Here is a 25591-nt window from a genome sequence, read left to right as displayed (position 1 = left end):
AAGCCATTCTACTTTTATTTTAAAAACTATCAGTGTCGCGGCCATTTGTTCAAACTGTTTAGTTTCTCCCTTCACACTCCATCAGATGTGTAAGAGCGAGGATGCACATTCAATCTACTTCAACGCTTTTGTAAATAAACTAAACCACCGGAACATAGGCAACAATGGAGAACATGGTAATAAGACTTTACTGACACTGCCAGACAGTCATTAGACGGAAATACGCATGCTTTTATCATTAATGTATTTGTAGTGAAAGAAGCGAGGCCAACGTTTTTCTGAAGATGGTCAGGATGCTAACTTAGCCAGCTAGTCACTCGTACGAGGCTTAAAGCAGGAAACCCGCGAAATTACGTCAGTGTTTTGTGTCAATTTAAGTCGTGACAAAAATGTACTTGCAGAAACCAATCTGTCTTTTTATAAACCTCAGCATTTGGCTTATAGGACAGATGGATTCTTGAGTTCCAACACTCACTAGCTGTCCGGCTAGTCCGGGGACTGACTCAATACCTAGTGAGCTGCCTACATAGACAGCATTCGTGGGCGTCATAGACGCGCGCGAACGTTCGAACGCTCCCATGGTCAAACCTGTCTAGCAGGGGGACTCACTAGGTATTGAGACAGTTGAAAAAAATTCTTCCATTGAATTACAAATAATTACACTTAATTAATTCAACAACAACCGACGTTTTCAATAATAATAATAATAATAAAAAAAATTCATAACTCTCGAGTACGCTAGATGCAGGAAAGAGTGACAGCTCATTGGATATGCAAAATTCCAGTGCTCTAATTGGTTTGATTTAGCTAATCATTTGCTGTGCACTGTATTTAAAGGTGTTATTTTTAAATCTATCTGTCTGTCTGTCTAAAGCTGCTTCAGTCTTAAAAACCTTAACATTTCAAGCTTTTAAAATGTCTTCAGACTTTCTGTCTAGGCCCTTTCAAAGTAGCCTAAAGCCTTTTTTACCAAATTATTTGTGACATGCGCTGCTTATGTAGATTTGTATTCTGCAATAACTAATTTATTAACCACTGAACTAACGCATACAAGTCTAACATTAATTTTGTTTAAATACCAAGAAAAGCTGTAAACATTAAACCATCATGCTTGTGAAGAATGTCACAGAACTGTGAGTTTCCATCTGCAGCTGTCAGAGAAAGAAAGCAGGTTGACTCCTTTTCACCTATGACATGTTTGGCTCAATTAAAACAAACCCTGGTGCAATTGCTTTGTTAGTGCGGGTTAATGGAATAAGTGTGATCGCTGCCATCCAAACAAGCGGGTTGAGACTTCTGAAAATGATTGTGTGTATGACGGAGGGATTCTTTATTCTGTTTTGACTCCTCCACACATTTTAGAAGCTCATTTGGTCAAAATATGCAGGCTACACCCAATACAACAAGCGCATTTAGCCCAGTACACAGAGTTGTTTTAGATGTTCTGTCTCAAAATAGGCAATGCGTCATAAAAGCAGATCAATCAAGTTGTGAATGTATCCCTATTACTTTAGGTTAGTTGATAAAAATGCCAATCTGAACACTAAGCGGACCAGGACTAAATGTTTTTCTTTGGTTTGGACCAAACAAGCCAAGCGAATCGAACAATGTATATGTCTCACTTAGATGTATATGTGCTTATTATTGTTGTTGTGCACACTTGTTCAGAATAGAAAACAGCATTTAGTCTTCTAGTGGATGACTGTTTTTTTCCTCTTATTTCAGTGCACTGTGCAGGTGAAACTGGAACTGGGACACAGAGCCCAGTTAAGGAAGAAAGTCACTAACGAGGGCTTCACACATGACTGGATGGTGTTTGTTCGGGGCCCAGAGGCATGTGACATCCAGCACTTTGTGGAAAGAGTTGTCTTCCGCCTTCACGAAAGCTTCCCAAAACCCAAGAGAGGCAGGTTATATTTTAAGTCTAATTCATAACCCTGTAACTTTATACTCACAGTGATGTTAGATTAAGGTCCCTTTCAATCATGATTAAGGAAACGGCTGGTGTTTACACCCATATTCTGTTGTGTTAAATCTGCCCTTTTTTTAAACTCATGCTGTTAAAGGAGAAGTCCGGCGAAAAATGAACCTTTGGTTTAATAACACATTGGTACCTAGTGAACCGTTCTCTGAGATTTGTTTTCATGATAATCGAATGTAAAGAGTTGTATCTCTAAAAACTGTTTAGCGTATAATGCTAGTAATGGGGGCATACCCATTATACCACTAACAAGGCTCAAAATAGCCCCACACTAACACAGTAACATAATGAGGGTCCCTACATGCAAAACCAAGCATTGAGAACGTGTAACGAGCAAGTGTACAGACCGTTTAATAAGAAGATATTTTATAAAGACGGTCGAGAACGGTCGGCTAGGTACCAATGTTTTATTAGACCAAAGGTTTGTTGTGCGCCGGAGTTCTTTGTGTATCTACAGCATGTGAGTGAAGTCCTAACTTAAGATCTAGTATAATACGGAAGTAATTGTATAGCAACTATTTTAACTAGTATTGGTAACATGACCAACCCTGGCAAAAGCACTCTTTTTAAAGTCCCCGTGAACCGGAAGTTGCAAACGATTTTTCTCCAGTGACGTATTTCCAAGTGAAACGGAATATTGAACAGAGGGCAGGGTTTTACTCTAGCGCTCCTCCTCTCCATCTCTCGCTCATAGCAAACTAACGGTTTGAGGGGAGTGGTTAAGCGTTTCCCCACCCAAACTGTGAAACCTACGTCATCAGAAAAAGAAACCGTTCCAGACCGGAAGTAACTTTTCAGATTTTGATTAAAGATTACTAAGGTAAAACATTTTTTTAATATATATTCACTTGCACGGATTTAATTGTTCACCACAAGACTAGTAATATGCGCTAACAAAGTAAATAGGTTCAATTTTGATTTCACGGGGACTTTAACTGCTTGTCAATAGGTGTTTGGGTAACTTTATTGTAGTGTCCTTGTTACAAATGTTACATGTATTGAACAGTAAATTAGGCCTATGCATAATTACATGCAACTAAACCAATCCATAAACCTAATTATATAGAAAGTGCATGTTGTTGTTAATTAATATTACTCAGTACTTAAATGCATAGTTACACTGTAACACGGACACCTTCAAATAAAGTGTAACCGGTTTTTGCTTTAGAAATTTTCTTCAACATTGTGAGATTCTTTTTTTCCCTGTATACTTGTTCTGGTAAACTATATGGCAAATTATATGTTTTACAAAGACAGATTGTTCTGCTAGTATTAAACAAACTGATTTGTGTCATATCTGTGATTTGTTTGAAAAAATGTCCTTTAAGTGTGGTGATTCAGTTTTTGCCAGGGGTTGTATTTGAAGGTGAAGTTAACACTTTCTCTGGAGTGTTTTAAAATATCTCCCTGTTTGTATGAGTGAGTGGTGTGATATGTCAACCTCTGGCTCAACCAATGGCGTGATTTTGGGGTGTGGCTACCTGATTTTAGTAGTGTTTCAGAAACCTGTTCGGAAAAAATAGTTATTTTTCCATGGTGTGAGAAGTGGCAAAAAAAGCACCCTTGACCTTATTGTAGCACATTGTATGTACATGTAGATAGTGATTCTGGTTTCATATTTCTGTTTCATTGTAGATTGAAAAATGTGTAGCTAAACATTAACTAAGTATTTTTCTTTCTTTTTTTCACAGTTTGTAAAGAGCCCCCATATAAAGTGGAAGAGTCAGGTTATGCTGGTTTTCTCATGCCCATAGAGGTCTATTTCAAAAACAAGGTGAGCACATCACCCCTTATCTACAGCAGTATCTGCAATTAGTTTCTTTTGACATGAATAACAGGTATTTCAGGTGAAAGGCATGAAAAGTCTGTCAGATTGTTGTGTTCGGTCTTCTTAGATGTGTTATATTTAAGACGTGTGTTGTCTGTATTGGAAAAACGTGATTAAGAGTTTTGCAATTTGGTAAAGGTAAGGGTCACACAACTAGGTGAACTCAGTGTTTGCACTGTTGGGAGCTAACAGAGAATTGACATGAAGCTGTTGAACAGCAACAGAGAAATTGGAGAAGGTATAAATGGTAAGAAAATGTGAATTTGTGTTTCACTGTAAGACTTAATTACTTTTTATTTTGTATACTTTTTCAGAATTCGTAGTGGATTATTTCTGGAAGTTGTTTAATTTTCTCTCGTTTCGTAATCTACCAAGGATCTTATATTGACTTCACTGTAAATGTTTCACACACTGCTAGATGTGTGCTAGAGGTTTGGGTTTGATACTGATGTTCAAGTCTGTGAATCCTGAACATGTTTGTCTCTTCAATCACAGGAGGAGCCTAAAAAGGTGTGCTTTAATTATGATCTATTCTTGAACCTGGAGGGAAACCCACCTGTCAATCACCTGCGCTGTGAGAAGCTTACGTTTAACAACCCCACACATGAGTTTCGGCGCAAGTTGGTCAAGGCCGGTGGGGTGAGCAGGGTTGTTTGTTCTTGCTTTTTTCTGAACCTCTATAATCAGCTCTTTTTAATAGACTGACTCTCTCTCTCTCTCTCTCTCTCTCTCTCTCTCTCTCTCTCTCTCTCCCTCCCTCCATTGGGGTGTTATTCATGTCTCAGGCTATAGTTGTTCCTGAGGGTGTGGAGATGATGCCAAGGCCCAGTCCAGATTATCCAATGCTGCCGACTATTCCACTATCTGCCTTCTCAGACCCCAAGAAGATCAAGTCCTCTCATGCAGTAAAGGTTAGTAAAAAAAGTCATCCTTTGGTCAAAGAGTTATTTAAATGACTTCAAATATGATTTAAATTGTTTTCTAAATCTATTTAAAGTGTTTAAGGTTGATAGTCTTTCCCCGTTTCACAGAAAAATTGCTTGAGATAGTCCCAGGCTAAAATGCATGTTTGAGCTGTTTTAACGGAAAGCAACTTGCACCTCATATCTTAAAATATGTCAGTCCCATTGTTTTGTCTCAAGATGCACACCAGTAATGTTTCTTTTCTAGGGTTACTGCGTAATTCGAACTAAGGCCTAATCCTGGCTTAATCTAAACCCTCTCTGTGAAACTTGACTTTTAGGTTTAATTAAAAAAAAGTACAATATTTTGAGATTGAGAACTTATTTTTATTGATTCTTGCTATCTCTTTTGAGTCACACCCGCCACTTTTATGTTTCGTCCTGCTCCCACCTGCAAAATCTCACAGGTAGAAAGCTATGCAGTTTGACCTGTTCCCACACACATGACATGGCGCTACAGACCTCACTTTAATGTTTTCGTCGCAATAGGAAAAAGGAAGGTGCTTTCCGTGAAAAACATTGAAAATATCCAACCCCGTGCCTGTAAACCTTTTTTTGTTGTTGATGAATGACATTCTGTACCTTAAAACATAAAATACATTTCCACGCACGAATCAGTATCTTCCCTCTTGCACTCAGCAATTCAAAACTTGTCCCATGTCGTACTCAGTTGTGTCAAGTTCTGTAGACCGCAGGAATGCACACCTCTAATTTGAGCTTCAGTTAACCGTAATTGATTATTAAACCACTCGATTCAACTTTTTGAAGCTTCAGAAATTTCAATGGAGAGATTGAAACATCTCAGCTTTCATTAAAAAAGTCTTCAGTTGTGTTTTGAAGATCGACAGTGCTTATCGGGTAGTTTCCAAGCTGTTATGCATTTAAAGAACAGTCTTTTAAAACCTTCTTTGTAGGAGTCAAGTAAAGATGGAGGAAGTGGGAGCAGCAAAGGTCTTAAAGCCCATAAGGCAACCAAAGAACACAAAGAGCGCACGCGAAAGGACTCTGAGAGCAAGGCCACGTCCCGAGAGAGCGACCGTGAGGGCAGCAAGTCCTCACGAGAACAGTCTTCGTCCTCTTTTTCAAAAAAAGCCCCGGATGGCAGAGGAAAAGACGATGGGAAACCGGTACCAAAAGCAGCCTTCAAAGAGCCCAAACTTACGGTCAGAGAGTCCAAGATGGATGGTATGTCTCCAAAAGGTGGCGGAGCGGTGACAGGAGGAGGGGGTCAGCTGGACACTCGAACCCCGAGCAAGCGGCCCTCATCTACCATGGAGGCTCCAAAGCTAAGTACCAAGAAACAGAAGAGGATGGGCTCCGAGGGCATGAAGGGGCCTGTGAGCGGAGGCTACAGCAGCAACTCTCCCCGTATTACCTCAACAACATCCTCCACGTACCCCGAGAAGAAACCCCCGAAAGATAAAGGCCACTGGCCCAAGATGAAACCAGAAGTGCAGGAAGTAAAAAGGCAGCCTGACTCTGATGAATCAAACTCTGAGGATGAAGCCTCTTCTAAATCAGAGGTATGTTTATGTTTTGTCCATCAGCAGAACAGGGATTTGAATCATGTATTCAAATGTGATAAAGCTCAAGGATGTTTTTTTTTTGTTTTTTTAGCAATCGGCTCCATCCAGTCCATCGAGTTCCAGCTCCAGCTCCAGCTCTGATTCTGACTTTGAGCCACCACAGAAGCAAGGCCAAGGTACATGGAGTTTACTCACGAATGGTCAGTTTAATGATCCGTAGTGTATCGTCTCATTAATGATCGTTACTAATGATCGTTTCCAGGGACGCTCCGTTCTATGGTAGAGGATATGCGCTCTGAAGGTTCTGATGATGACAGCAGCTCTGAGGTTGAGACGCCCATGAAAACGACTCCTCCCAATCAGAACTCTCGGTTTGTACCATGCACTTTGTGTTTTATCCAGTATGGTCTTGTTTGAATAACTGAAATGTTTACTAAAAGGGATACTTGACAGTAAAACAATTTTTCTCCATTCAATCACCTGATGGAGTTTTGGTTCCTTGCCACTGTTGCCTTGGCTTTTGGCTTGCTAAGTTGGGGACATTTGATATTCAACAATATTATTGATCTGTGTTGTATTATTTTCATGATATCACTGTGAAGCTGCTTTGATACAATCTGTATTGTAAAAAGGTGCCTTGACTTGACTTAAAAATGTTGACAAAAAAATGTACATTATTAATATTAACACAACCATGTTACACTTTGAATCTGATTTATATTCCTTTCACAAGTTCATTAGGATTTTCCCCTTTTCAGTTTAAGCATGGACAGTGACAGTGATGGCAATGAGGAGTCCCGACCTCCCAGCCAGGAAGCCCCCTCACCTCTACCCAAACTGAGCTCAGCAAACCTCAAGGTGAGATTACATTGCGATGAACCTTCAGATTGGTTTGTATTAGGTTTATATTTTAATTTGATTTGAAATCATTGGTGTTCTTTGTCAGATGTTAGGAAAAAAGAGCCCAGACTCATGCACCCGTGAGAAGATGCTCAAGAGGGGATACGACAAGGTAGGAAGGGTAAATAACTGAATCATACTCCTCAGTAGCTGAAATTCAGATTTTGATTGCACATAAAAATACAATGGAAGTTTTAAACGAGTGATCTGATTACAGGCTTATACAGAGGAGCTTGTGGACCTCCATCGCAGGCTGATGGCTCTGAGAGAGAGGAATATTTTACAGCAGGTTATAATAAGTTATTTCTGTATTTGAGTGCATTTTCATAAACTGAAGATTGATCAGTGCCTTATTTCAGGGCACGTTAGAAATTATTAACGTATACTACTGTTCAAAAGTTTGGGGTCGGTAATTTAAAAAAAAAAATGTTTTTGACAAAAGTCTATTATGCTTACCAAGGAAGCATTTATTTGATCAAAAATGCAGTACAACTGTTATATTGCGAAATATTTGTACAATTCAAGATAACTGTCTTCTATTTGAATGTACTATAAAATGTAACTTATTCCTGTTATGGCAAAGTCACACGACCCTTCAGAAATCATTCTAATATGCAGATTTGGCATTTAAGAAACATTTCTTATTCTTACCAATGATATTTTTTTCAGGATTCTTTGGTGAAGAGAAAATTCAAAATAATATAAAATAATTATTTGAAATAGAAATCTTTTGTAACATTGTAAAAGTCTAAAGATCAATTTAACACATGCTAAAGTATTTCATTTTTTTTTTTTAAGTCTTACTGGCCCCAAACTTTTGAATGGTATTGTATGTAAAAGATAAAATTATTGAAGATTTTAGGTGCCTCTCATTGGAAAACAGCTGATTTATGTTTGGCTCATGAAACTTTTGTTACCTTTCAGGAATGTTTGCTGATTTTGACTGACGCATGACTTTGTGTCTTTTAGATTGTAAACCTCATCGAGAAGACTGGCCATTTCAACATCACAAATACAACATTTGACTTTGACCTGTTCTCCTTGGACGAGTCAACTGTACGTAAACTCCAGAGCTACCTGGAAGCCACGTCCACATGACACAAGGAAGCTGCTCGGACGTGATTTTTTTAGAAGTGTGAGAGAGGCCTCCAAACTGACTGGAGGAAGAGGGAAAGGAATTGAAAGCAACATATAAATGCACAGGAAACGAACAAATACAAAGCGAACAAACAAAAAAAAACTTTATACTGTAATAGATATAAGCAAACAAAAGGACCAGGGGCACGAATGGGCGGCATTCAGGGTTTATCTAATAACAGCACTGCGCGTTGCACTAAGAAACAAACTGTTGGCACAATACTGTCCAAAATGGACAAGATCTCGCATAGGCACCATGGATGAGATACCTTATTACAAGTAGGTACATTTCAAGACTGGTTTTGCACCAAAGCTGTAACAGCTTCCCTCGCTTGGGCCTTTATGCAGGGTCGATGACTGAAAGACTGTGTCCCTTCTCTACCCTGTCACTCATGTCTACCACTCAGCACAGCGTGGTGACATGGAAAGAGCCCAACTCGATCAAACCTTATCGGCATACTGTTTGTGTCTGCATAGCTTTGTAGCCCCATGTGTTGGATCAAGTAATACTATCAAGCTTTGGTGATAGATGCTCCCTCGGATCAGCTAAAGGGGAAAAACTATCTGCCTTTGTAGTGCCTTTTTTAAAATGTCATGTTTTTGATTATAATTGTTTGTGAGTCTCTCATTGGTCTTGGGATGACCAAAAATGATCCGTCAACATTTGAAATGCCTGAAATTGACATTCAAAGCCCTTTTAAAGGCGGTTAAATACCTGTCCCGAGAGAACACTTGATAAAGCCGTTCTGCATGTGTGATCTGAGAAGGTCTTGTGCATTAATCTGTTTTTTTGACGGTCAATTTGTTAAGCATTTAAAGTTCTTTTTGTAGTTTATTTAAGTAACTGTGCACTTTTTCTGGTCACTTCAGTGCTTTGTAATTATCTGATAACTATATTTATGAATATTTTCTCTTTTTATTTCTTTTTTTTTTTTTACATGATATTGACTTGCAAAAATGTACAGATTTTTGTCAATGTTTTTAAATGCATCTATTGAAGTCATATTATTGATTTATCAATCACTTGAGAGAATATGCACACAGAATGAAGGGGGAAGGGTTTGTCTGTATTCCAATGGTGCAATTGGAAAAAAGAGTCTTCTGTTCACCTGAAGTATTATACAAGTGAAAATGTATTTGTGTCAGATACGTATCGTCTGATGACATTGCTTTTTGAAAAGCATACCTGCTTGACATGTTATTCTTCATTGTCGATTGCCAGTTACCCTTTTTGATTCTCAATAATGTATGGCTATAAAGTAAACAATGTTTTCAGTGAAACTTTTGTGGTAGCTGTATGTTACATCATGGGTAAATAGCAGTGATCCGTGTTTGTGCATGATTATCACATGAATTATCACTTTCACAACCCTATATGTTTGCTTTATCAGCTATTCTCAGGAATACAGAAGATGCTCTTAATAAATCCATACAATACAAACCCATATAACATGATGAAGCACAAGCTAGAAACCTCTTGTAGATCACTTGGTTGTGCTTTCTTCCCTAGTGTAGTAGCATAGCCTTATCAGGGGAATGGGTTCATTTTACAGTATTATGTAAATATGTAACAATGTGCATTACATAGGTTACCGTACACTGAAGGCTGAAACTGTGGAACCATGATTAAAGCTCATTCTCCATTTAGTTTATATCAGTATGTGTGTTTATAGATTTTCTTTTTAGATGAGTCATTACTACAATTTGTGCATTTTGGGATGAAAGAGAATGTTTTAAAAAGTTGTACACCTCAATCTCGTGTCATTGACTAACTTATTATTCATCCTGTTATTAACAAATAATAGCCTAATAGACTGTTAAAGCCAAAGCCATAATATATTGTTTATGGAGGCCATGTTTAGATGCCTAAAGGGTTTTTTCCTGCTGAACACAAAAGAAGATATTTTCAAGAATGTCAGTATAACCAAACGGTTGTGGGGCACCATTGACTTCCATTGAAAATATACAATGGAAATCAATGCCCCACAACCATTTGGTTACAAACATTCTCCAAAATATCATATATGTTCCACATAACATAAAACTTCGTACATGTTTGGAACAACTTGAGGGTAAGTAAATGATGACAGAATTTTCATTTTTGGGTGAACTATCCTTTTCAGGCACCAGTGCCACCTTCGAGGACTTTTGTTTTGAAAATTGGGACCGGAAGCGACTTACCGAAGCTAGATTCCCAGTTGATACCGATGGTTGATTTGCTTGCCGGGATTCGAAGTGAATGGAGAGTACGGGCGTCGTGTTTACGGTAATGCTGGGATTTTGCATATGTAAACACAACAACCCTTTTAGGATAACGTATTCGACGTGTGCACATTTCTTAAGTTGCAGGATCACGACCGTTAACGTGCATTTGTAAGAAACAGTCATGTCTCGTTGAAATGACTCATAAGATCTTTGGGGTACTAGCAACCGTGACAGTTTTGTTTTCTAAAACTAATTCTTAATCATTGAATCAACGATTATATGGTTCTGTACTAATCACTGTTTTAAATTCGACTATATATATATATCTTTGTAACATATCTACATGATAAACTCAGGAGGTCATCTAGGAACAAAAGCTGCAATTTGTGGTGTCCTGACAACCGTTAACGTAATGTTACAGTCAGCTGCGACCAGAAACAATAAAGGATTTAACGAGTTTACTTTATAATTTGTCGTTAAATTGAAGGTATTTACCCTAGTCATAACCCAAGTAGACATATTTGAATGAGATGACACTATTGCGAGAAGCATCGCTAACCTGACATATGTAGGAAAATACCTTCAATTGGTTTATTTTGTGGTTATTTAAAATGTAATAGCTATTATTATTTGGTTTATATATAAATTCATGCAAGGTGAACGTCTGAAAAAGCTGTCCGATGCTAAAGCTATTGGCTGGATTTTCTGTAGATCATGTTGTGGTGTGTGAGCATTGCAGAGAATCCTGTACTATTCTGCAGCCAGTGTGATGTGCTCTTTGTTTGAAGTTAACGCATGCTGCATTATGCCTTTTTATGTTGTACTTTTTCAGGAAGAAAGTGAGAGGTCGTGAATATGAGTTCTCAACAGTATCCACGTCCAGGTCTGCCATCTGGTCTGGGACAAGGACAAACACCAGGCAGTAACACTACAGGACTTTCAGGAAGTCAAAAGAATACAGGTTTAAGATGCACTGACAAAAACAAACTAGTATTAAACAAACCAGATTCCCATGCCAACACCTCTGTAATGTTAATTAATGCTTAACAGATCATTATAAATGTTAATTTATGCCATTAAAATGTTTGGGGTCGGTAAGAAGATTGTTTTTGAAAGAAGTCTGTTATGCTTTTCAATCCAATCATTCAAATGATCCAGTGCTCAAGAAATATTAATTATTATTATCAATGTGGAAAACAGTTTTGCACCTTAAAGGGTTGGTTCACTTCACACAAAAAAGAAACTTCTGTTATTAATGACTTGTCCTCACGAATCTGAAAACTAAAACGAATCTGTATGAATCGAGTGGTTTAGTCCAAATTTTCTGAAGAGACACAATCACTTTATATGAAAACAAACTGAATTTAGGCTTTAATTCACTTAAATATTCATCAACTCACACATCAGTTGTGGTAAACGGAAGCTCAAGCATGTTTTCTTGACGTGCAAGAACCAATGAGGTTCTTTCACGTGTTATGCAGCACATTTGAGCTTCTCAAGAACCAATGAGGTTAATTCTTGTCGCGGCGCACTTTTAAGCTTCCACAAGAACCAATAAGGTTCCCGTGTGTCAAGCATGTGAAAGAAAGCTTAAATTCAATCTGTTCATCTTTTAAAGCTATCGAGTCTCATAAGAAAATTTTGATTAAACCGCTCAATACATATGGATTATTTTTATGTTATCTTTGTTGAATAGCTGCCAAAGGAGGGACAGAAAGCTCTCAGATTTCAGCAAAAAGATCTTCATTTGTCTTTTGAAGATGAATGAATTCCTTGCTGACCCTAATCTTTTAAACAGTTGTGTAGTGTACATCAAGCCTGTTTGTCATTAAACACATTTTGACTTGATGTGGTTTCATTAAGGAGGACATGAAGACTCTAATCATGCTCCGCGTGAGCTGATGTCCAGTGGAGCCACAGCGTTCAGAGATGACAAGCAGGAGACAGTAGTGGTGCGACCCTACCCCCAACCCCAGACTCATCCCTTACCCCACGGAATAGCTCCGACTCTGCCCCCTCCTCTCCCTCAGCACCTCCCCATCCAGCCAGGCACATCCGTCTCTGTGTCAGCAGCACCATCCCACCTCCCACAGGGTCTTTCCCTAGCCTTCACTGAGGGTCCTCTGAAGGTACATGGTTTGGGGCCTTTGATACTTAAAATCCCATCAGTTTATCAAGCTGATCCCTCTTATCTTCTCCCTGAAAATGTCAAATGTTGGCAAATATTTGCATACATTACTCTTCTCTTTACTCCAGTCTGCCCTGAAGACGACCATGCCAAGCCGTGTGATAGCTCCAGCCCCTGTGTCAACACCGGGCCACCTCACCCTCCCTTCTAAGGTGCCTGCTCATATCACCGCTACCATGGAGTCTCCACAGGCCTCTGGTATTCCTGTGGCAACCATCAGTGGTCAGCAGGTTGGTAATGCTTTTAGATAAATCTAAACAATTTTGCTGCATTAGAAGTTACTTGGTTTCTGTGTGTGTGTGTTATCTATCCATAAAAATCACAGAGTTTACTGTAATTAATTGTGATTTTTCACGCATAACAAAAAATTTAATCTGTATTAAATGTGTGTGTACACAATATACATAAAAAAATATTTCCAGTTTTGAAATTAAAGGATAATAAATATGAATAATTGATAAATAATTTTATTCAGTGGATAATTGTTAATTTATTTAATGTTGGATATCTTGTTGGACACTAGTTCATTTAGATTAGTATAGAAAAAATATAATTAGGTGTTTTATTTAAGTAAAACGTAAAAGATGGCACACGGTGGCATTTTGTTGCTGGTGTTTTGAATTTCTTTTCTTTAAAATAATAATTTATGGAGATATTGAATTCTGTCATTATTCTCTCATAATTACATGCCTAAATAAACATTTGCATAGACAAATGTATTTATTTAAATTAATGCACATCCTTAAAAAAACATAGTTATAAAAAATATCTGATATATTTTATGTATTCTGAAAAAAAAAATGATGAAAGGACGTGCTGTGACCTTCAGTTTGGTTAATTGTTTTGTTCTTTTTGGTCACAATAAGGGCCACACGGGTAACCTGCATCATCTAATGACGAACGTGCAGATCATCCGCAGTGGAGCCCCTGCGCTGCAGATCGGATCCCCCGCTGCTCCTCCGCATCCTTTCACCTCCCATTTACCCAGAGGCGAGTTTACAGATATATGCATCTCATATCAAACAAATTTGTGTTGGCACCCTGACTGATTTTGTTTTGTTATCACAGGAGCGGCTGCTGCTGCTGTGATGTCAAGCTCCAAAGGAACCACAGTGCTGAGACCAGCAGCTGGTCCGAGCTCCGCCACGGGGCAGCCTACAGTCCAGCACCTTATCCATCAACCTATTCAGGTTAGTTTTGGGATCTATTTAAACACGGATTTGTTTACAAAGCCTGATTCATTTCATACATATCTGTTTGTGTTACAGTCTAGGCCTATAGTCACTACATCTACGGCTGTTCTGCCTACAGTAGTGGCTCCCGTGAATGCCACCAGACCTCAGTCTCCGGTCATCACCACAGTGGCTGCCCACTCCGGAGACATGGTACACGGGTAAGATGCATCCACCACATGCACTGAATTTATAGTAGTTGAACTGTAGAAAATGATTTTGTCTGTCTGGATTCTAGTCGTTCAGCGGTGACGATCCACTCACCCCAAGCGACTTTGAGTATCCAACGCCCTCCACCCTCACGTGACACACCCACGCGGATCACCCTGCCCTCCCACCCTGCCATTGCTGCTCAGAAAGCCCTTCCTCACTCTGCACAGGTTGAAAGCATTCTACCCTGTCCTTCTGGGAATATAAAAAACGATATTCCCAGTTATACCTCTTTAAAAAATAAAGAAAGTTATACCTCTTTTTTCCTCTGTCTTAGAAGCCCATTTTCAGCACTGTGACACCTGTTGCTGCCGCAACAGTGGCTCCAATTCAGGCCACCAATACTGCACCATCACCCTCTACAACAGGTGATAAATCTACTCTATAGACCATTTCACAAAATGTAAACAACACTGGTCCAGAAACACTTCCTGTTTCAGTTTGTAACTGTTTTCTTTATTTCACATGTAAAGAAAACATCTTAAAGATGTTTGTTTAACTTTTTGATTCAGTTTTAAATGTTCTGTTGGTTGTATTTTATCCCAGCTTTTATGTAGTGTTAAAAAACTGAAACAGGAAGTGCTTCTGGACCAGTGTTGTTTACATCTTGTGAAATGGTCTATACACCTGTAATTCAGAAGCATCTATGCACTTTGCATAGACTGTTGTGTTTACAGATGTATTATAGTACTAAGGATCTGATGTTATTTTAACACCTTTTTTAAAGGCTCCACCCCCCACACTCAATTATCCAGTAGCAACATTGTCACCATGACAGTGGCCTCCCATTCCTCTCATGCCTCAGCAGTGACCACATCCACTATCCCTGTGGGTAAGTTACCTTTAGCTCATCTGCTCTGGGGTTATTTTTTACCACAAAAGTGTTGTTTTATTATCTAATATTGTAAAGGGGGTTTAACTCCAAATGAGAAGCGACACGGTGTTGTACCACGGTCAAACGCAGGGACGTGCACAGGAATTTTGAGGGGCAGTTGCTCTGACCTGAAAAAAGGGCACCCCCCCCCCCCCCTCACGGGCTATATGAAGGAATATATTCCGTTGAATTTGTCCCCTTCCAAATTCCAAACGCAATGCCTCATCTTATGGTCTTATTATTATTTATAAAGATTGCAAAATGTCAGAGATGAGACAAATGAGCAAGAGTTCCTCATATTGTTGTTTATTGTTTTTTAAATTATTATTATTTATTTATTTGAAAAGAAATAATCTGGATTGAAAGGAAAAACTCGAAAAAATTAAAAAAACGCTTAGATTTCGGGAAAAAATACAATCCTTTTTTGCCAATCCTGACCTCCCCCTGGGGCCCTAAGCAAAATTCTGCTAAGGGGCCCTCTACCTGATCTGTGATGCCGTGAGCCATGTAAACCATTTGCCATTGCCACTCAATACCGCCCAATACAATCCTCCCTCCTTAAAACAAAATAGTCAAAGAATAAGTACAACAATATAGACCATTTTGCAAGATGTAAACAACACTGGTCCAGAAACACTTCCTGTTTCAGTCTGTAACTGTTTTCTTTATTTCACATGTAAAGAAAACATCTTAAAGATGTTGTTTAACTTTTTGATTCAGTTTTACATGTTCTGTTGGTTGTATTTTATCCCAGCTTTTATGTAGTTTTAAAAAACCGAAACAGGACGTGCTTCTGGACCAGCGTTGTTTACATCTTGCAAAATGGTCTATAGAACAGAATGAGGTTCAAACAAACAATATTTACTGAATAAAGCATTTTTATAGAATGTTAAGATAACAAGTGAATATTAACGTAAACATAAATAAGAAGAAAATAATAAAGTACAACCCTGAACTTTGGCTTTTGGGATTAACTTTGGTTCACTCTACAGCCTGGGTATTTTCGGAATCATTAGCCTATGATTTTTTTTATATATATAAAAAAAAAAAAAATTATGCATGTTAAAGCAAATCTTGATTTATGGTTATTTACTGAAGGATTTGCATTCATATTGACCAGAATGTCCAGCTAATCATCATTTTAAATTCAATATAGCCAATAAATCAATAGTCAATCAATGTCAAATTGCCAATACATTGGTTTCTATCTTGCATAATTAGTGCAATTGTTTAAAGTTTTTACTGAGACTAGATAATCAGTGTCTTTAAAATGTGTACTTTGATTGAGAGTGCCATCATTCACGTATTGTACAGTATTTCTGGTCTCCACATTTCTGCTTGAAAAATGCCAGTTTCATTTCGTGCACGCGCATATGAACGCAACACACGCGACGCGGTTATGTTTTCCGAGCTGCAGTAAACAAACACTGTTGTTGCACTTTGTCGTTTATCAAAAACAAAACGTAATAAATAATGGTATTTTACTCTCACATTTGTCAGGCAAAAAGTGATGCAAGAGATGCACTGTCTGCCCAGATAGTTAGCAAGACCAAAAACCATCAAACTTTGCTGACATCAAACCTAGAGAGGAGAGAACACAAGTTTACCTGACTGCTGTTTCCGCAATTCACTCTCGTGTTTTTCTTCTTCCTCTTTTCGTGACGAGAAGGATAGTTTCGCTTCATTTTGTCATGGACTTCGTACACATTAATTAGCGCGCGACAAGAGATGGAGGCGCGGCCTGAGTAATTTGCGGTGCCTTACCACGCGTGCGGCACTGCAGCCACGTAAACAGTTTGACTTTCACTTTTCAGTGCCCGAATGGAAGTGAATAAGGCTTTGCGACTTTTATATTATTATTTATTTATTTATTTTGTCTAGGCCTACGTGAAATTGTACATCCATTGTACGATTTTTTTTTTCCTCGGAAGGGCAACCTGGGTCGAGAAGGGCATATGGGCAGTTGCCCGGGCAACCTGAGCAACCCCCCTGTGCACGTCCCTGGTCAAACGCATTGTTTTCAATGAGTGTATGCACTCTAGAGGTGCCACTCAGCATCTGTCCGCGGCGCCCAGCTAACTCTCACAGATAAAAAAAAAAAGGTCTGTACTCTAAATATATTTTATTGCGAGCAATAAATTTCGACACTGACGAAGGCAAAGAGCCAAAAAGTTTTTTAACTTTATCTCCGGTTTACAATAAAAGTTTTGTAGAGTGCAGACCTTTTTTGCATTTTTGTATTGATACATGGGTCTCATAATATAATTACTTGGGAGAGCGCGGTGTGTTGATTAACTTTATTTACAAAAAATAGTTTGTTGCTAGTGTGGGACATGCAGGCTCAGCGTGTGCACAGTCAAATGTGCGAGGAACACAAGAAAAACACTGAAAAGGTAGATTTGGTTGCAAAATGAGGTGTTTAAATGAGTCGCCGCACAGATGAAATCTGCTCAAATTGGCATTTTTGTGATTTGTTATCAATGAAGTGTAGACATGGTGTAAATAAGATGTTTTTTGTTGCATTGTAGTTTGCTTCATTGATGAGTATAATGGAAGTTTTCACATGAGTGACATTTTCATTGATTATAATGAAATGGTGAAGATGGTCCTCTTAACTGACTTGCTCTGAAGTGACTTCAGTTGAATGCTGAAAATATTTACAGTTTGCATATTTTTAACAGATACTTCAGCAGAAACACAACTTTATATAACCATTTGAAAACCTACTGCACTGCCTACATCCTAACTATGATGCCTTTACATACTTGCAACAGCGCAATTGTTTCCATTGTTTTCCAGGAATATTTTGCTTGTAAAATGGTTACATTTTTGCTTGAAAGAATTATCTGTTGGTTTTGCCCCCTCTGTCACTTTTAGCTAAAGTCGTTCCACAGCCCAACACACACATATCACCACGTATCCAGTCCGAATACACTGGAGAAAGGGGCAACCTCATCCCTATCTCTGGTCATCGTTCCTCTCCCAACCCCATAACCATGGAGAACCGCACTGACAACAGGTATAGCAAATATGCTCCTTTCCACCTACTTTAAACTTGAAATGTGTTTTTGGCTGCAAACTGGCAATCTCCAGATCAGCTTCATTCTGTTTGCCCTGCTTGCTTTTAATAAGGTGTTTTATGGCTCCCCACAGACAATCTGTTCCAGTGCAGTTTCAGTACTTCCTGCCTACCTACCCATCATCACCGTATCCGCTGACCCACACTTACACCCCTATCACCAGCTCTGTGTCATCCATACGCCCTTATCCAGGTACCATGTGGTGCTTACATTAATATTAGATAAAGCTAAATGATTTTCCTGCACAGGAAACTTGTTAATTTTGGCTTTAGGTTATTAATATTTGTTTGTTGTGTGGACACAGTTACTGCTCAGGCGCCCAGTGCAGCCATGCCTGCTCAAGCCAGTGTAGGAGTTGCATCTGCAGTTCATCTGAACTCTATGCAGCTGATGACGGTGGACCGCATCACCCAGATCAACACTCAGAACATTCAGCCAGGTGCCATGGCAGCACAGGGCATCCAGCCCACTCCCATTCAAGCCCAAGGCCTCCATACGTCTGCTCAGATCACCACCACTAGCATTCAGCCTACACCAATCAACCAACAACAACCCCCAACAGAGTCTAAAGCTTCAGGTTAGGAGCCTCAGATCAGCTCTGAATCTTACATTAGGGTCCACCTTTAGTTCTTTGCACGTTTATTCCAAACAACTGCATACAAACCTTTGTTAAAGTGAAACATTAGTAATGATGAGTGGTGTTTTTCTTCAGTTGTACTGGCTGATGGTTCCACTCTAGTGGCTTGCCAGCCTGCCACCACTGTGGCCCAGACGCACAGTCAGAGTGCCAACGCTGCAACCCCCTCCCTTGTGACGTCCCCTCGACCCAGCATTCTGCGCAAGAAACCTGCCCATGAAGGGTAAACATGACAAACTCAATCTTGTCATTCTTGGCAGTATTTCTCATTGAGAGAGTTTATATCTCATTCATTGAGATGTCCTAATTACACACAAAATAATGATTTTTTTTTTTTCATTGTGAAATTATTTTCTTCTCAAATACTAATATCTGTAATGCAAAACAAAACAGTTTTCATTACTTAAATGCACTTCAAAATGCACTTCTTGTCTAGACACAATGATTTATAAAACGATAAACAAATGACACAATTATAAATAGATCACTACTTTCTTGATTCAAGTACAACTTTACAATTGTATATAACAATTTAAATCTTTTTTCACTCACATGACAGACGAAGACTGTAGCTAATTGCTTAATTATCATTAAAGGGTTAGTTCACCCAAAAATGAAAATTCTGTCAGTATTTACTCACCCTCATGTTGTTCCAAACCTCTATGTGTTTATTTGTTCTGCTGAACACAAAGGAAGATATTTGGAAGAATGTTTTAATCAAACAGATCTCAATCCCCATTGACTACCATAGTAGGAATACTATGGTAGTCAATGGGGATTGAGATCTGTTTGATTAATACATTCTTCCAAATATCTTCCTTTGTGTTCAGCAGAACAAATAAACACATAGAGGTTTGGAACAACATGAGGGTGAGTAAATACTGACAGAATTTTCATTTTTGGGTGAACTAACCCTTTAAGATAGTGGCCCAATGAAAAAAATAATTTTACCAAATTTTGGTACGAAAATGGGCATTATTTTCTTTAAGATGTAAATTTTTTTTTTTTCTTTTCTGAATTTGGTATGAGTTATGACCTATACTTTTCATGTTCAGTGTTAGGAGTCAGTGTTAAAACTGTTTTAATAGTTTTAATTTTATTTAACAATGACAATGCTGATGTGAATCTCCTGTAAAATGTTTCTACTACGGTCTTCTATATTTTAATTAGTAGTTGTAACATTTTAGAAAAAAAATAGACATTCTCAAGATTAATCTCTCTCTTTGGTTTATTAAAGTGCTGCAGTTAGGAAGAACCTGATCCCAAGTCATCTCAGTGACTCCACAACCCCTAGAATTGATGGACATATCAGGAGTGCATCAGGATCACCTCGACCTGCGGGGTATGTAGTATTCAAATTGATTTGGAGATAATTTATCATTCTCTTTGTTGTATCACTTGGTTTTAAATTGCAGCTCAGCTTTACAAACACTAAATCTCCAAACCCTTTGGCAGAGTGAAGTCCAAACCTGACATCCACATGAGCCTCGTTCCATCAGTAGCTGCGGCTATAGAGGTTATTCCTAGCCAGGGAAATGAACAGCAACCGCAACATGTGGGACCACCTCCCTCCCAGCTGGCCTCTCAGCCTCTCCCCTCCCTCCTGACATCAGCCACGCCTCCATCTCAACCCACTCCTGCTCTCTCAGCAATACCCCCTGCCATGGCAGTCACCCCGCCAATCCCTTCCATGGCCAATGTAGTGGCTCCTCCCACTCAGCCAGCAGCCAGCACCACTTCAGCATGTGCCATCAGCTCCACCTTTCCAGAGATGAATATTAAGCAAGAGGCGGAGCAAATGGAAACTACAAAACCAGGTGAGGTCTTTATGCTAGATAGTAGTCGACCTATATATTAAAATTGAGATTAATTTATTCAACCAGTATTTTACAAACTCTTCCCAGTGCTTCATTGTGTATAAACTGAAACAGTGAAAAGAAAATGATTTGATGCACATATCAAAACCAGAACCGTCAAGTGATTTAACTGATGAGGCAGTGTCTTTCACCTCAAACCCTCTCAGTGGCATCAGGGCCAAACAGCGGTGCACAGATGTTGGCAGTCCCTACTTTAGACGTCACCCTGGGAGCCTCACCCAGAAAGAAGCCCCGCAAGCAACAGCACATCATTTCCACTGAGGAAAGCGAGATGATGGAGACCAACAGCACAGATGAGGAGAAATTCCCACCCAAACCCCTCAGCCTACGTGCAGAGAAACGCAAGTCCCCTCCTAAAGAATACATCGGTAAGCTTCATTAAGGTTTTTATAAATTGAAGATGAGTTACCAAGATCTAAAAAGGTTCTTGAATCTGAGGTCCGATAATCTGAGATTTTTTTTTATTTATTTTTTTTACAATTAAGACAATCAGGTTCATTATTTCATATTGTTAGAATCAACATAACTTAAATTCTCTACAACAAATACTAATAATCTACCGATTATGCCAAGAATTGTCTGATTTTATCCCGCTCTCGCCCAAAACTTTCATCTTTTGTCCCGTTCCTGCCTGCAAAAGCCCTTAGGGAAGGGTATAGGCTGATTTTTTCAATCCTGGTCTGCTTCGATTATGTCTTGTTTCGGTGTCTATAGACTTTTTTTCCACAGGCACAACGCTTCATATCTCCAGTTACAGACTTCTGCGTGCCATCTTTCGCTTCCCGCTCAGATTAGAGATGCGCGGTTGGTGGTTACAGCCGCGGACTCCGCCGATAAGCCACGGATGACGTGACGAAAAAAATATATTTTAATTAAATTCGGGTGGGTGGCGGGCGTTTGAACTAATCAAATGAAAAATGGATGTATACACATTGTTAAATATTGTTATCTGACTATACCTACATCCAAAAAAAACCCGCTTCACTCCTGCTCACGTACTGCTCCTGCTCCCAGTGTCAATGCATCATTGAATAACACTGTTAAACGGGTGTAATTCACGAGGTTTCCTACATGTATGTTCCGGATGCACATGCGATGAGTGTTGCGCGATGTTAATCGTGCGGTACCCGAGTGCCTTTGACCGGCATAAAATCTGCATATGTCAGACTGACCGGCCAGTCGCAGGTCCTGGCCAATCACGTGAAAATCGGCCAATTCCGTTCACCCGCCGATCAATCAGTGCATCACTAATTAAAATAGTAAAATAATTATTTCATAATTGACATTAAATAATTTTAATCTACATTGCAGAAGGTTACTGCTAGTTGGGGGAAGATGTAATGATGAAATATGTGGCACAATACAAAAAAAAAAAAAACCTTCGTTTTCTGTACTCATGTTTTTTTGCATTTTAATCTACTTAAAAAAAAAAAAATTCACTTCTTTCTCTATGGAACATCTTAAGACTCACTGCCTTCTACTTGTGAAAGTCCAGTAGTCCACTACCTTTGTTCTCAGTAGTACATTATGAAATGGCAATGGTGATGGTGTCACAACATAACTGAACAGGAGCCAAATGTAATAACATGGCTGGAATAAGATAAACCCACTTAGTGATAAAGATCAGAATCATCTTGGCAGTTTGTAAGTTGTTCTGGAGATGAATAGATTCTGCAGTTGCTCTGATGGCAGCAATTGTGCGACTGTAGCTGTAGTTTTGACTTATCACAAGTTGTGTAATGATTTGTGTTCACTTTAAGAAACTCCGTTTCAGTACAAGACATTGTGGCAAAATTTAGTGTGTCTGTTTCACTGCAGATGAAGAGGGAGTTCGGTATGTCCCTACCCGAGTTCGGCCTCCGGTCACTCTGCTGCGCCACTACCGCAACCCCTGGAAAGCAGCGTACCACCACTTTCAGAGATACACCGACATCCGTGTTAAGGGTCTGTCTAGGCTCATCACACAGTGTCTTACTGTCCATTTTGCATTAATACAATAAATATAGTCTGTCTTCAGTCATTCATTAATACCAGTTTGTGCTATCCAATCAGAAGACAAGAAGGGAACCCTGCAGGATGTGGCCAATCAGAAGGGAGTGGCATGCAGAGCCCAGGGCTGGAAAATTCACCTCTGTGCAGCTCAGCTCATGCAGCTGGTAAAACTTTCTCTGAAGCTCTAATTTATTACTAACTGGCATTAATTCAGTCAAAACAGTGGATGTGTTTTTATCCCCTGCCTGCAGACTAATCTGGAGCATGATGTCTATAGTCGTCTGACGACTCTCCAGGAAGGCCTCGTTCCGAAGAAGAAGGCCGGAGCTGATGATGATATTCACCGTATAAATGAGCTCATACAGGTGACAGCCACTGATCACTTTTAACCACAACCGTCACTTTCATATAGGTTATCAGCAAGATTAAAACTTTTGCTTGCTTAAATCTTCTGGCGATCTATCGGTATGTGCACACTATATTGGTACAATGTCAGTTATCTGATTTTAGATTTGTTTTGGATAATTAGATTATTATTAATCGGTATCAATGTTGGATATTACATGCTTATAGTAATCTAAATGTAAAATTAGAGGACATAAGTCAGTATTGTGTCATTGCAATTCTGACTTGGTTAATCCTTAAAACAGCAGAAAATGTAACAATTTAAATTGTATGATTTTTAATAACCCTGATAAATGTAATCTTTAGCAAATCTTAAAATGAATATCCATTTTCATACTGTACATGATGGTGTGATTCTTAGATTCACTTGTAGCATTTAAAACAAATAATTTTGATCTTTTTGTTTTATTTAGACCGAATATTGAATATCTGTGCATCACTACTTAAAAAAAGTAAAAATGTTTTCTTAATACTCTTATTTTCTATACTGATTAATGGTCTAGTCATTCAGGCAGACTGAAACTACACTACCGATCAAAAGTTTGGGGTCATTTAAGATGTATTTTCCATGTTTTTGAAAAGTCTCTTATGCTCACCAAGGCTGCATGCATATGATCATAAATGCAGTAAAAAAACAGTAATATTGTAAAACATTATTACATATTAAAATAACAGTTTTTTGTTTATATATGCATTTTAAAATGTAATTTATCAAAATTTTCAGCATCATACCTCTAGTCTTCTATGAAAGCTTGTTTCCGCTTGTGTTTACGTAATATATGTGTGTGTAGTGTGTATAATTATTTTGTGTATAAAAAAATACACACGCATGCATGTATATATTTAAGAAATATTTGCATGTATATACTTTATATACATTTATACATAATTAAATTATAATATCATTAATTAAATCATAATTTTCTTAAATATATATACATGCATGTGTGTGTATTTATATATACAAAATAATTCTACACACTACACACACATATATTAATGCATCTTAATTTCTTTTTTTTTTTTTTAAAGAAAAAGAAAAACAATTCTTTCTGACTCCAAACGTTTGAGTGGCAGTTACACAATTGATTTTAATCATAATACTGTTTCACTGCATAGGGCAACATGCAGCGCTGCAAGCTGGTGATGGACCAGATCACGGAAGCCCGTGATTCCATGTTAAAGGTGCTGGATCACAAGGAGCGTGTCATGCAGCTGCTCAACAAGAACAGCAGTGCTAAGAAGCTCAATAAGCTGAAGCGTAAGGACAGAGCGTGAGATACACGGACTGGGACAGGGTTCAGCATGAGCGCAGAACCTCCTGATGACCTCTAGCATGCAGGCACACTGCCTTGGCTCACTCGGTCTCTACCAGAAGAGATTCACTTCGAGTCCTGATCTGATGGCAAGACGTCTTTATCTGGCAAGCCCTTCCTCTCCCACAACCACAACATCTCTAACTGTATCTTCCCTAAAATATAAACCTTTTTAAGGTTTTTTTTTTAACAAGTCAACTTGGTCACAAAGGGGTTATTTTAGGGAAGTTATTGGATGTTGAAGATTCCATTTTAAAGTTGTACATAAGCAGATATCAGTAAAGCAATGCTGTGAGTCTATAGATTATATTCACCACTTTTTCATTTGGGTGCCTTGAACGATGACATGGTATTGACATTCGTCTGTACTGTATTAAACACCAGATGGCAGTATTTCATAATTGCCGTTCTTCACACCAAAAGGTTTCCATTTTGTATTGTAGCACTTGAAACAATAAGAATTGAGAAGCCATAACAACACCATCTTCGCTGTCCTAAATGAACAAAGACTGAAGTATTTTACCACATATGATTTGTGGGAAATGTTAAAGGTGCTTTGGTGAAATGGAGTATTGTGCCTTTCTGTGTGCCTCATAAAACATGGGTTTGTTGTGATGGAAGCAGATTTTCCGTGAAGGTTAAATGGAGTCTGAATGTCTGAATCATATTACGTTCTCCCGTCACTGTCTGTCGATTTGTGAAGATTTTTTTATTTTATCATCAGTCTTGTAAGCGCTGGTTTTCTAGGTTGGCTCTTTTGTTGGGGGTGGGGGGAGGGATTTATTTTGTGCATTAAGGGAGGTGAGAATCATGTTCAGATATGACGTCAATCAGAATTTAGAGGAGAGATTTGTAAGTTAAACCTAAGTATATATATATAAATATAAATATAAAAAATAAGCCCTCTTTCATTTTTTTTCTGTCTTCGTAAATGAACAATATTATGTTTATTTTTCCAGTTAAGTTGCTTGAAGCAGTGTCATTTGTGGCAAAGATAAAGCGTTGTATACTGTTTGATCTCAGTTTCATTTTGAATGACATTTCATGTTGCACTCCACTGCTGAAGTAAAGAAACTTTGCACATGTATCTGCAGATGTGTATTTTTTTTTCTACTAAGTCTAATTTAACTCAGTAATCTAGATACTAATGTATCCCTCCCCCAAATAATTTTTTTATTTAGTTAGTTTTTAAAGAAATTGGTACTTTTATTCATCAAGGATGCTGATCAAAAGTTACAGTA

General features: G+C 38.5%; 2 protein-coding genes across 5 annotated transcripts; both read left to right on the top strand.

Moving 5' to 3' along the window:
* The first annotated feature begins 28 nt into the window (after positions 1-28).
* mllt1b (MLLT1 super elongation complex subunit b) lies at positions 29-9986 on the top strand. Of its 3 annotated transcripts, none has more exons than XM_039675749.2 (12): positions 29-176; positions 1726-1906; positions 3673-3755; positions 4305-4448; positions 4595-4720; positions 5686-6294; positions 6389-6473; positions 6560-6668; positions 7056-7155; positions 7244-7309; positions 7415-7486; positions 8167-9986. In XM_039675749.2, exons 1-12 carry the CDS (start codon positions 165-167, stop codon positions 8293-8295), a joined length of 1716 nt encoding a protein of 571 aa, XP_039531683.2. In that variant the 5' UTR covers positions 29-164; the 3' UTR covers positions 8296-9986. The 3 variants fall into 3 exon arrangements, with proteins under 3 accessions (XP_039531683.2, XP_039531682.2, XP_039531684.2); XM_039675748.2 differs by having other exon boundaries at positions 7244-7318; XM_039675750.2 differs by lacking the exons at positions 29-176; positions 1726-1906; positions 3673-3755 and adding an exon at positions 3962-4056 and having other exon boundaries at positions 7244-7318.
* Positions 9987-10465: 479 nt separating this feature from the next.
* sap130b (Sin3A associated protein 130b) lies at positions 10466-25437 on the top strand. Of its 2 annotated transcripts, none has more exons than XM_089131338.1 (21): positions 10466-10600; positions 11372-11500; positions 12403-12668; positions 12796-12957; positions 13594-13717; positions 13796-13917; positions 13996-14120; positions 14198-14339; positions 14447-14537; positions 14897-15001; positions 17921-18062; positions 18197-18315; positions 18428-18700; positions 18836-18983; positions 19998-20102; positions 20216-20577; positions 20784-21005; positions 22456-22581; positions 22693-22793; positions 22881-22994; positions 24154-25437. In XM_089131338.1, the coding sequence occupies exons 2-21, from the start codon at positions 11395-11397 to the stop codon at positions 24310-24312; spliced, it is 3114 nt and encodes a 1037-aa protein (XP_088987464.1). In that variant the 5' UTR covers positions 10466-10600; positions 11372-11394; the 3' UTR covers positions 24313-25437. The 2 variants fall into 2 exon arrangements, with proteins under 2 accessions (XP_088987464.1, XP_039533533.2); XM_039677599.2 differs by having other exon boundaries at positions 22690-22793.
* Positions 25438-25591: the final 154 nt, after the last annotated feature.

Source organism: Pimephales promelas, chromosome 5 (assembly GCF_988280905.1).
Source record: "Pimephales promelas chromosome 5, fPimPro1.hap1.1, whole genome shotgun sequence".
Lineage (NCBI taxonomy): Eukaryota > Metazoa > Chordata > Actinopteri > Cypriniformes > Leuciscidae > Pimephales > Pimephales promelas.
Note: the sequence above shows the minus strand (reverse complement) of the source record. Positions and strands in the feature narration are given on the sequence as shown.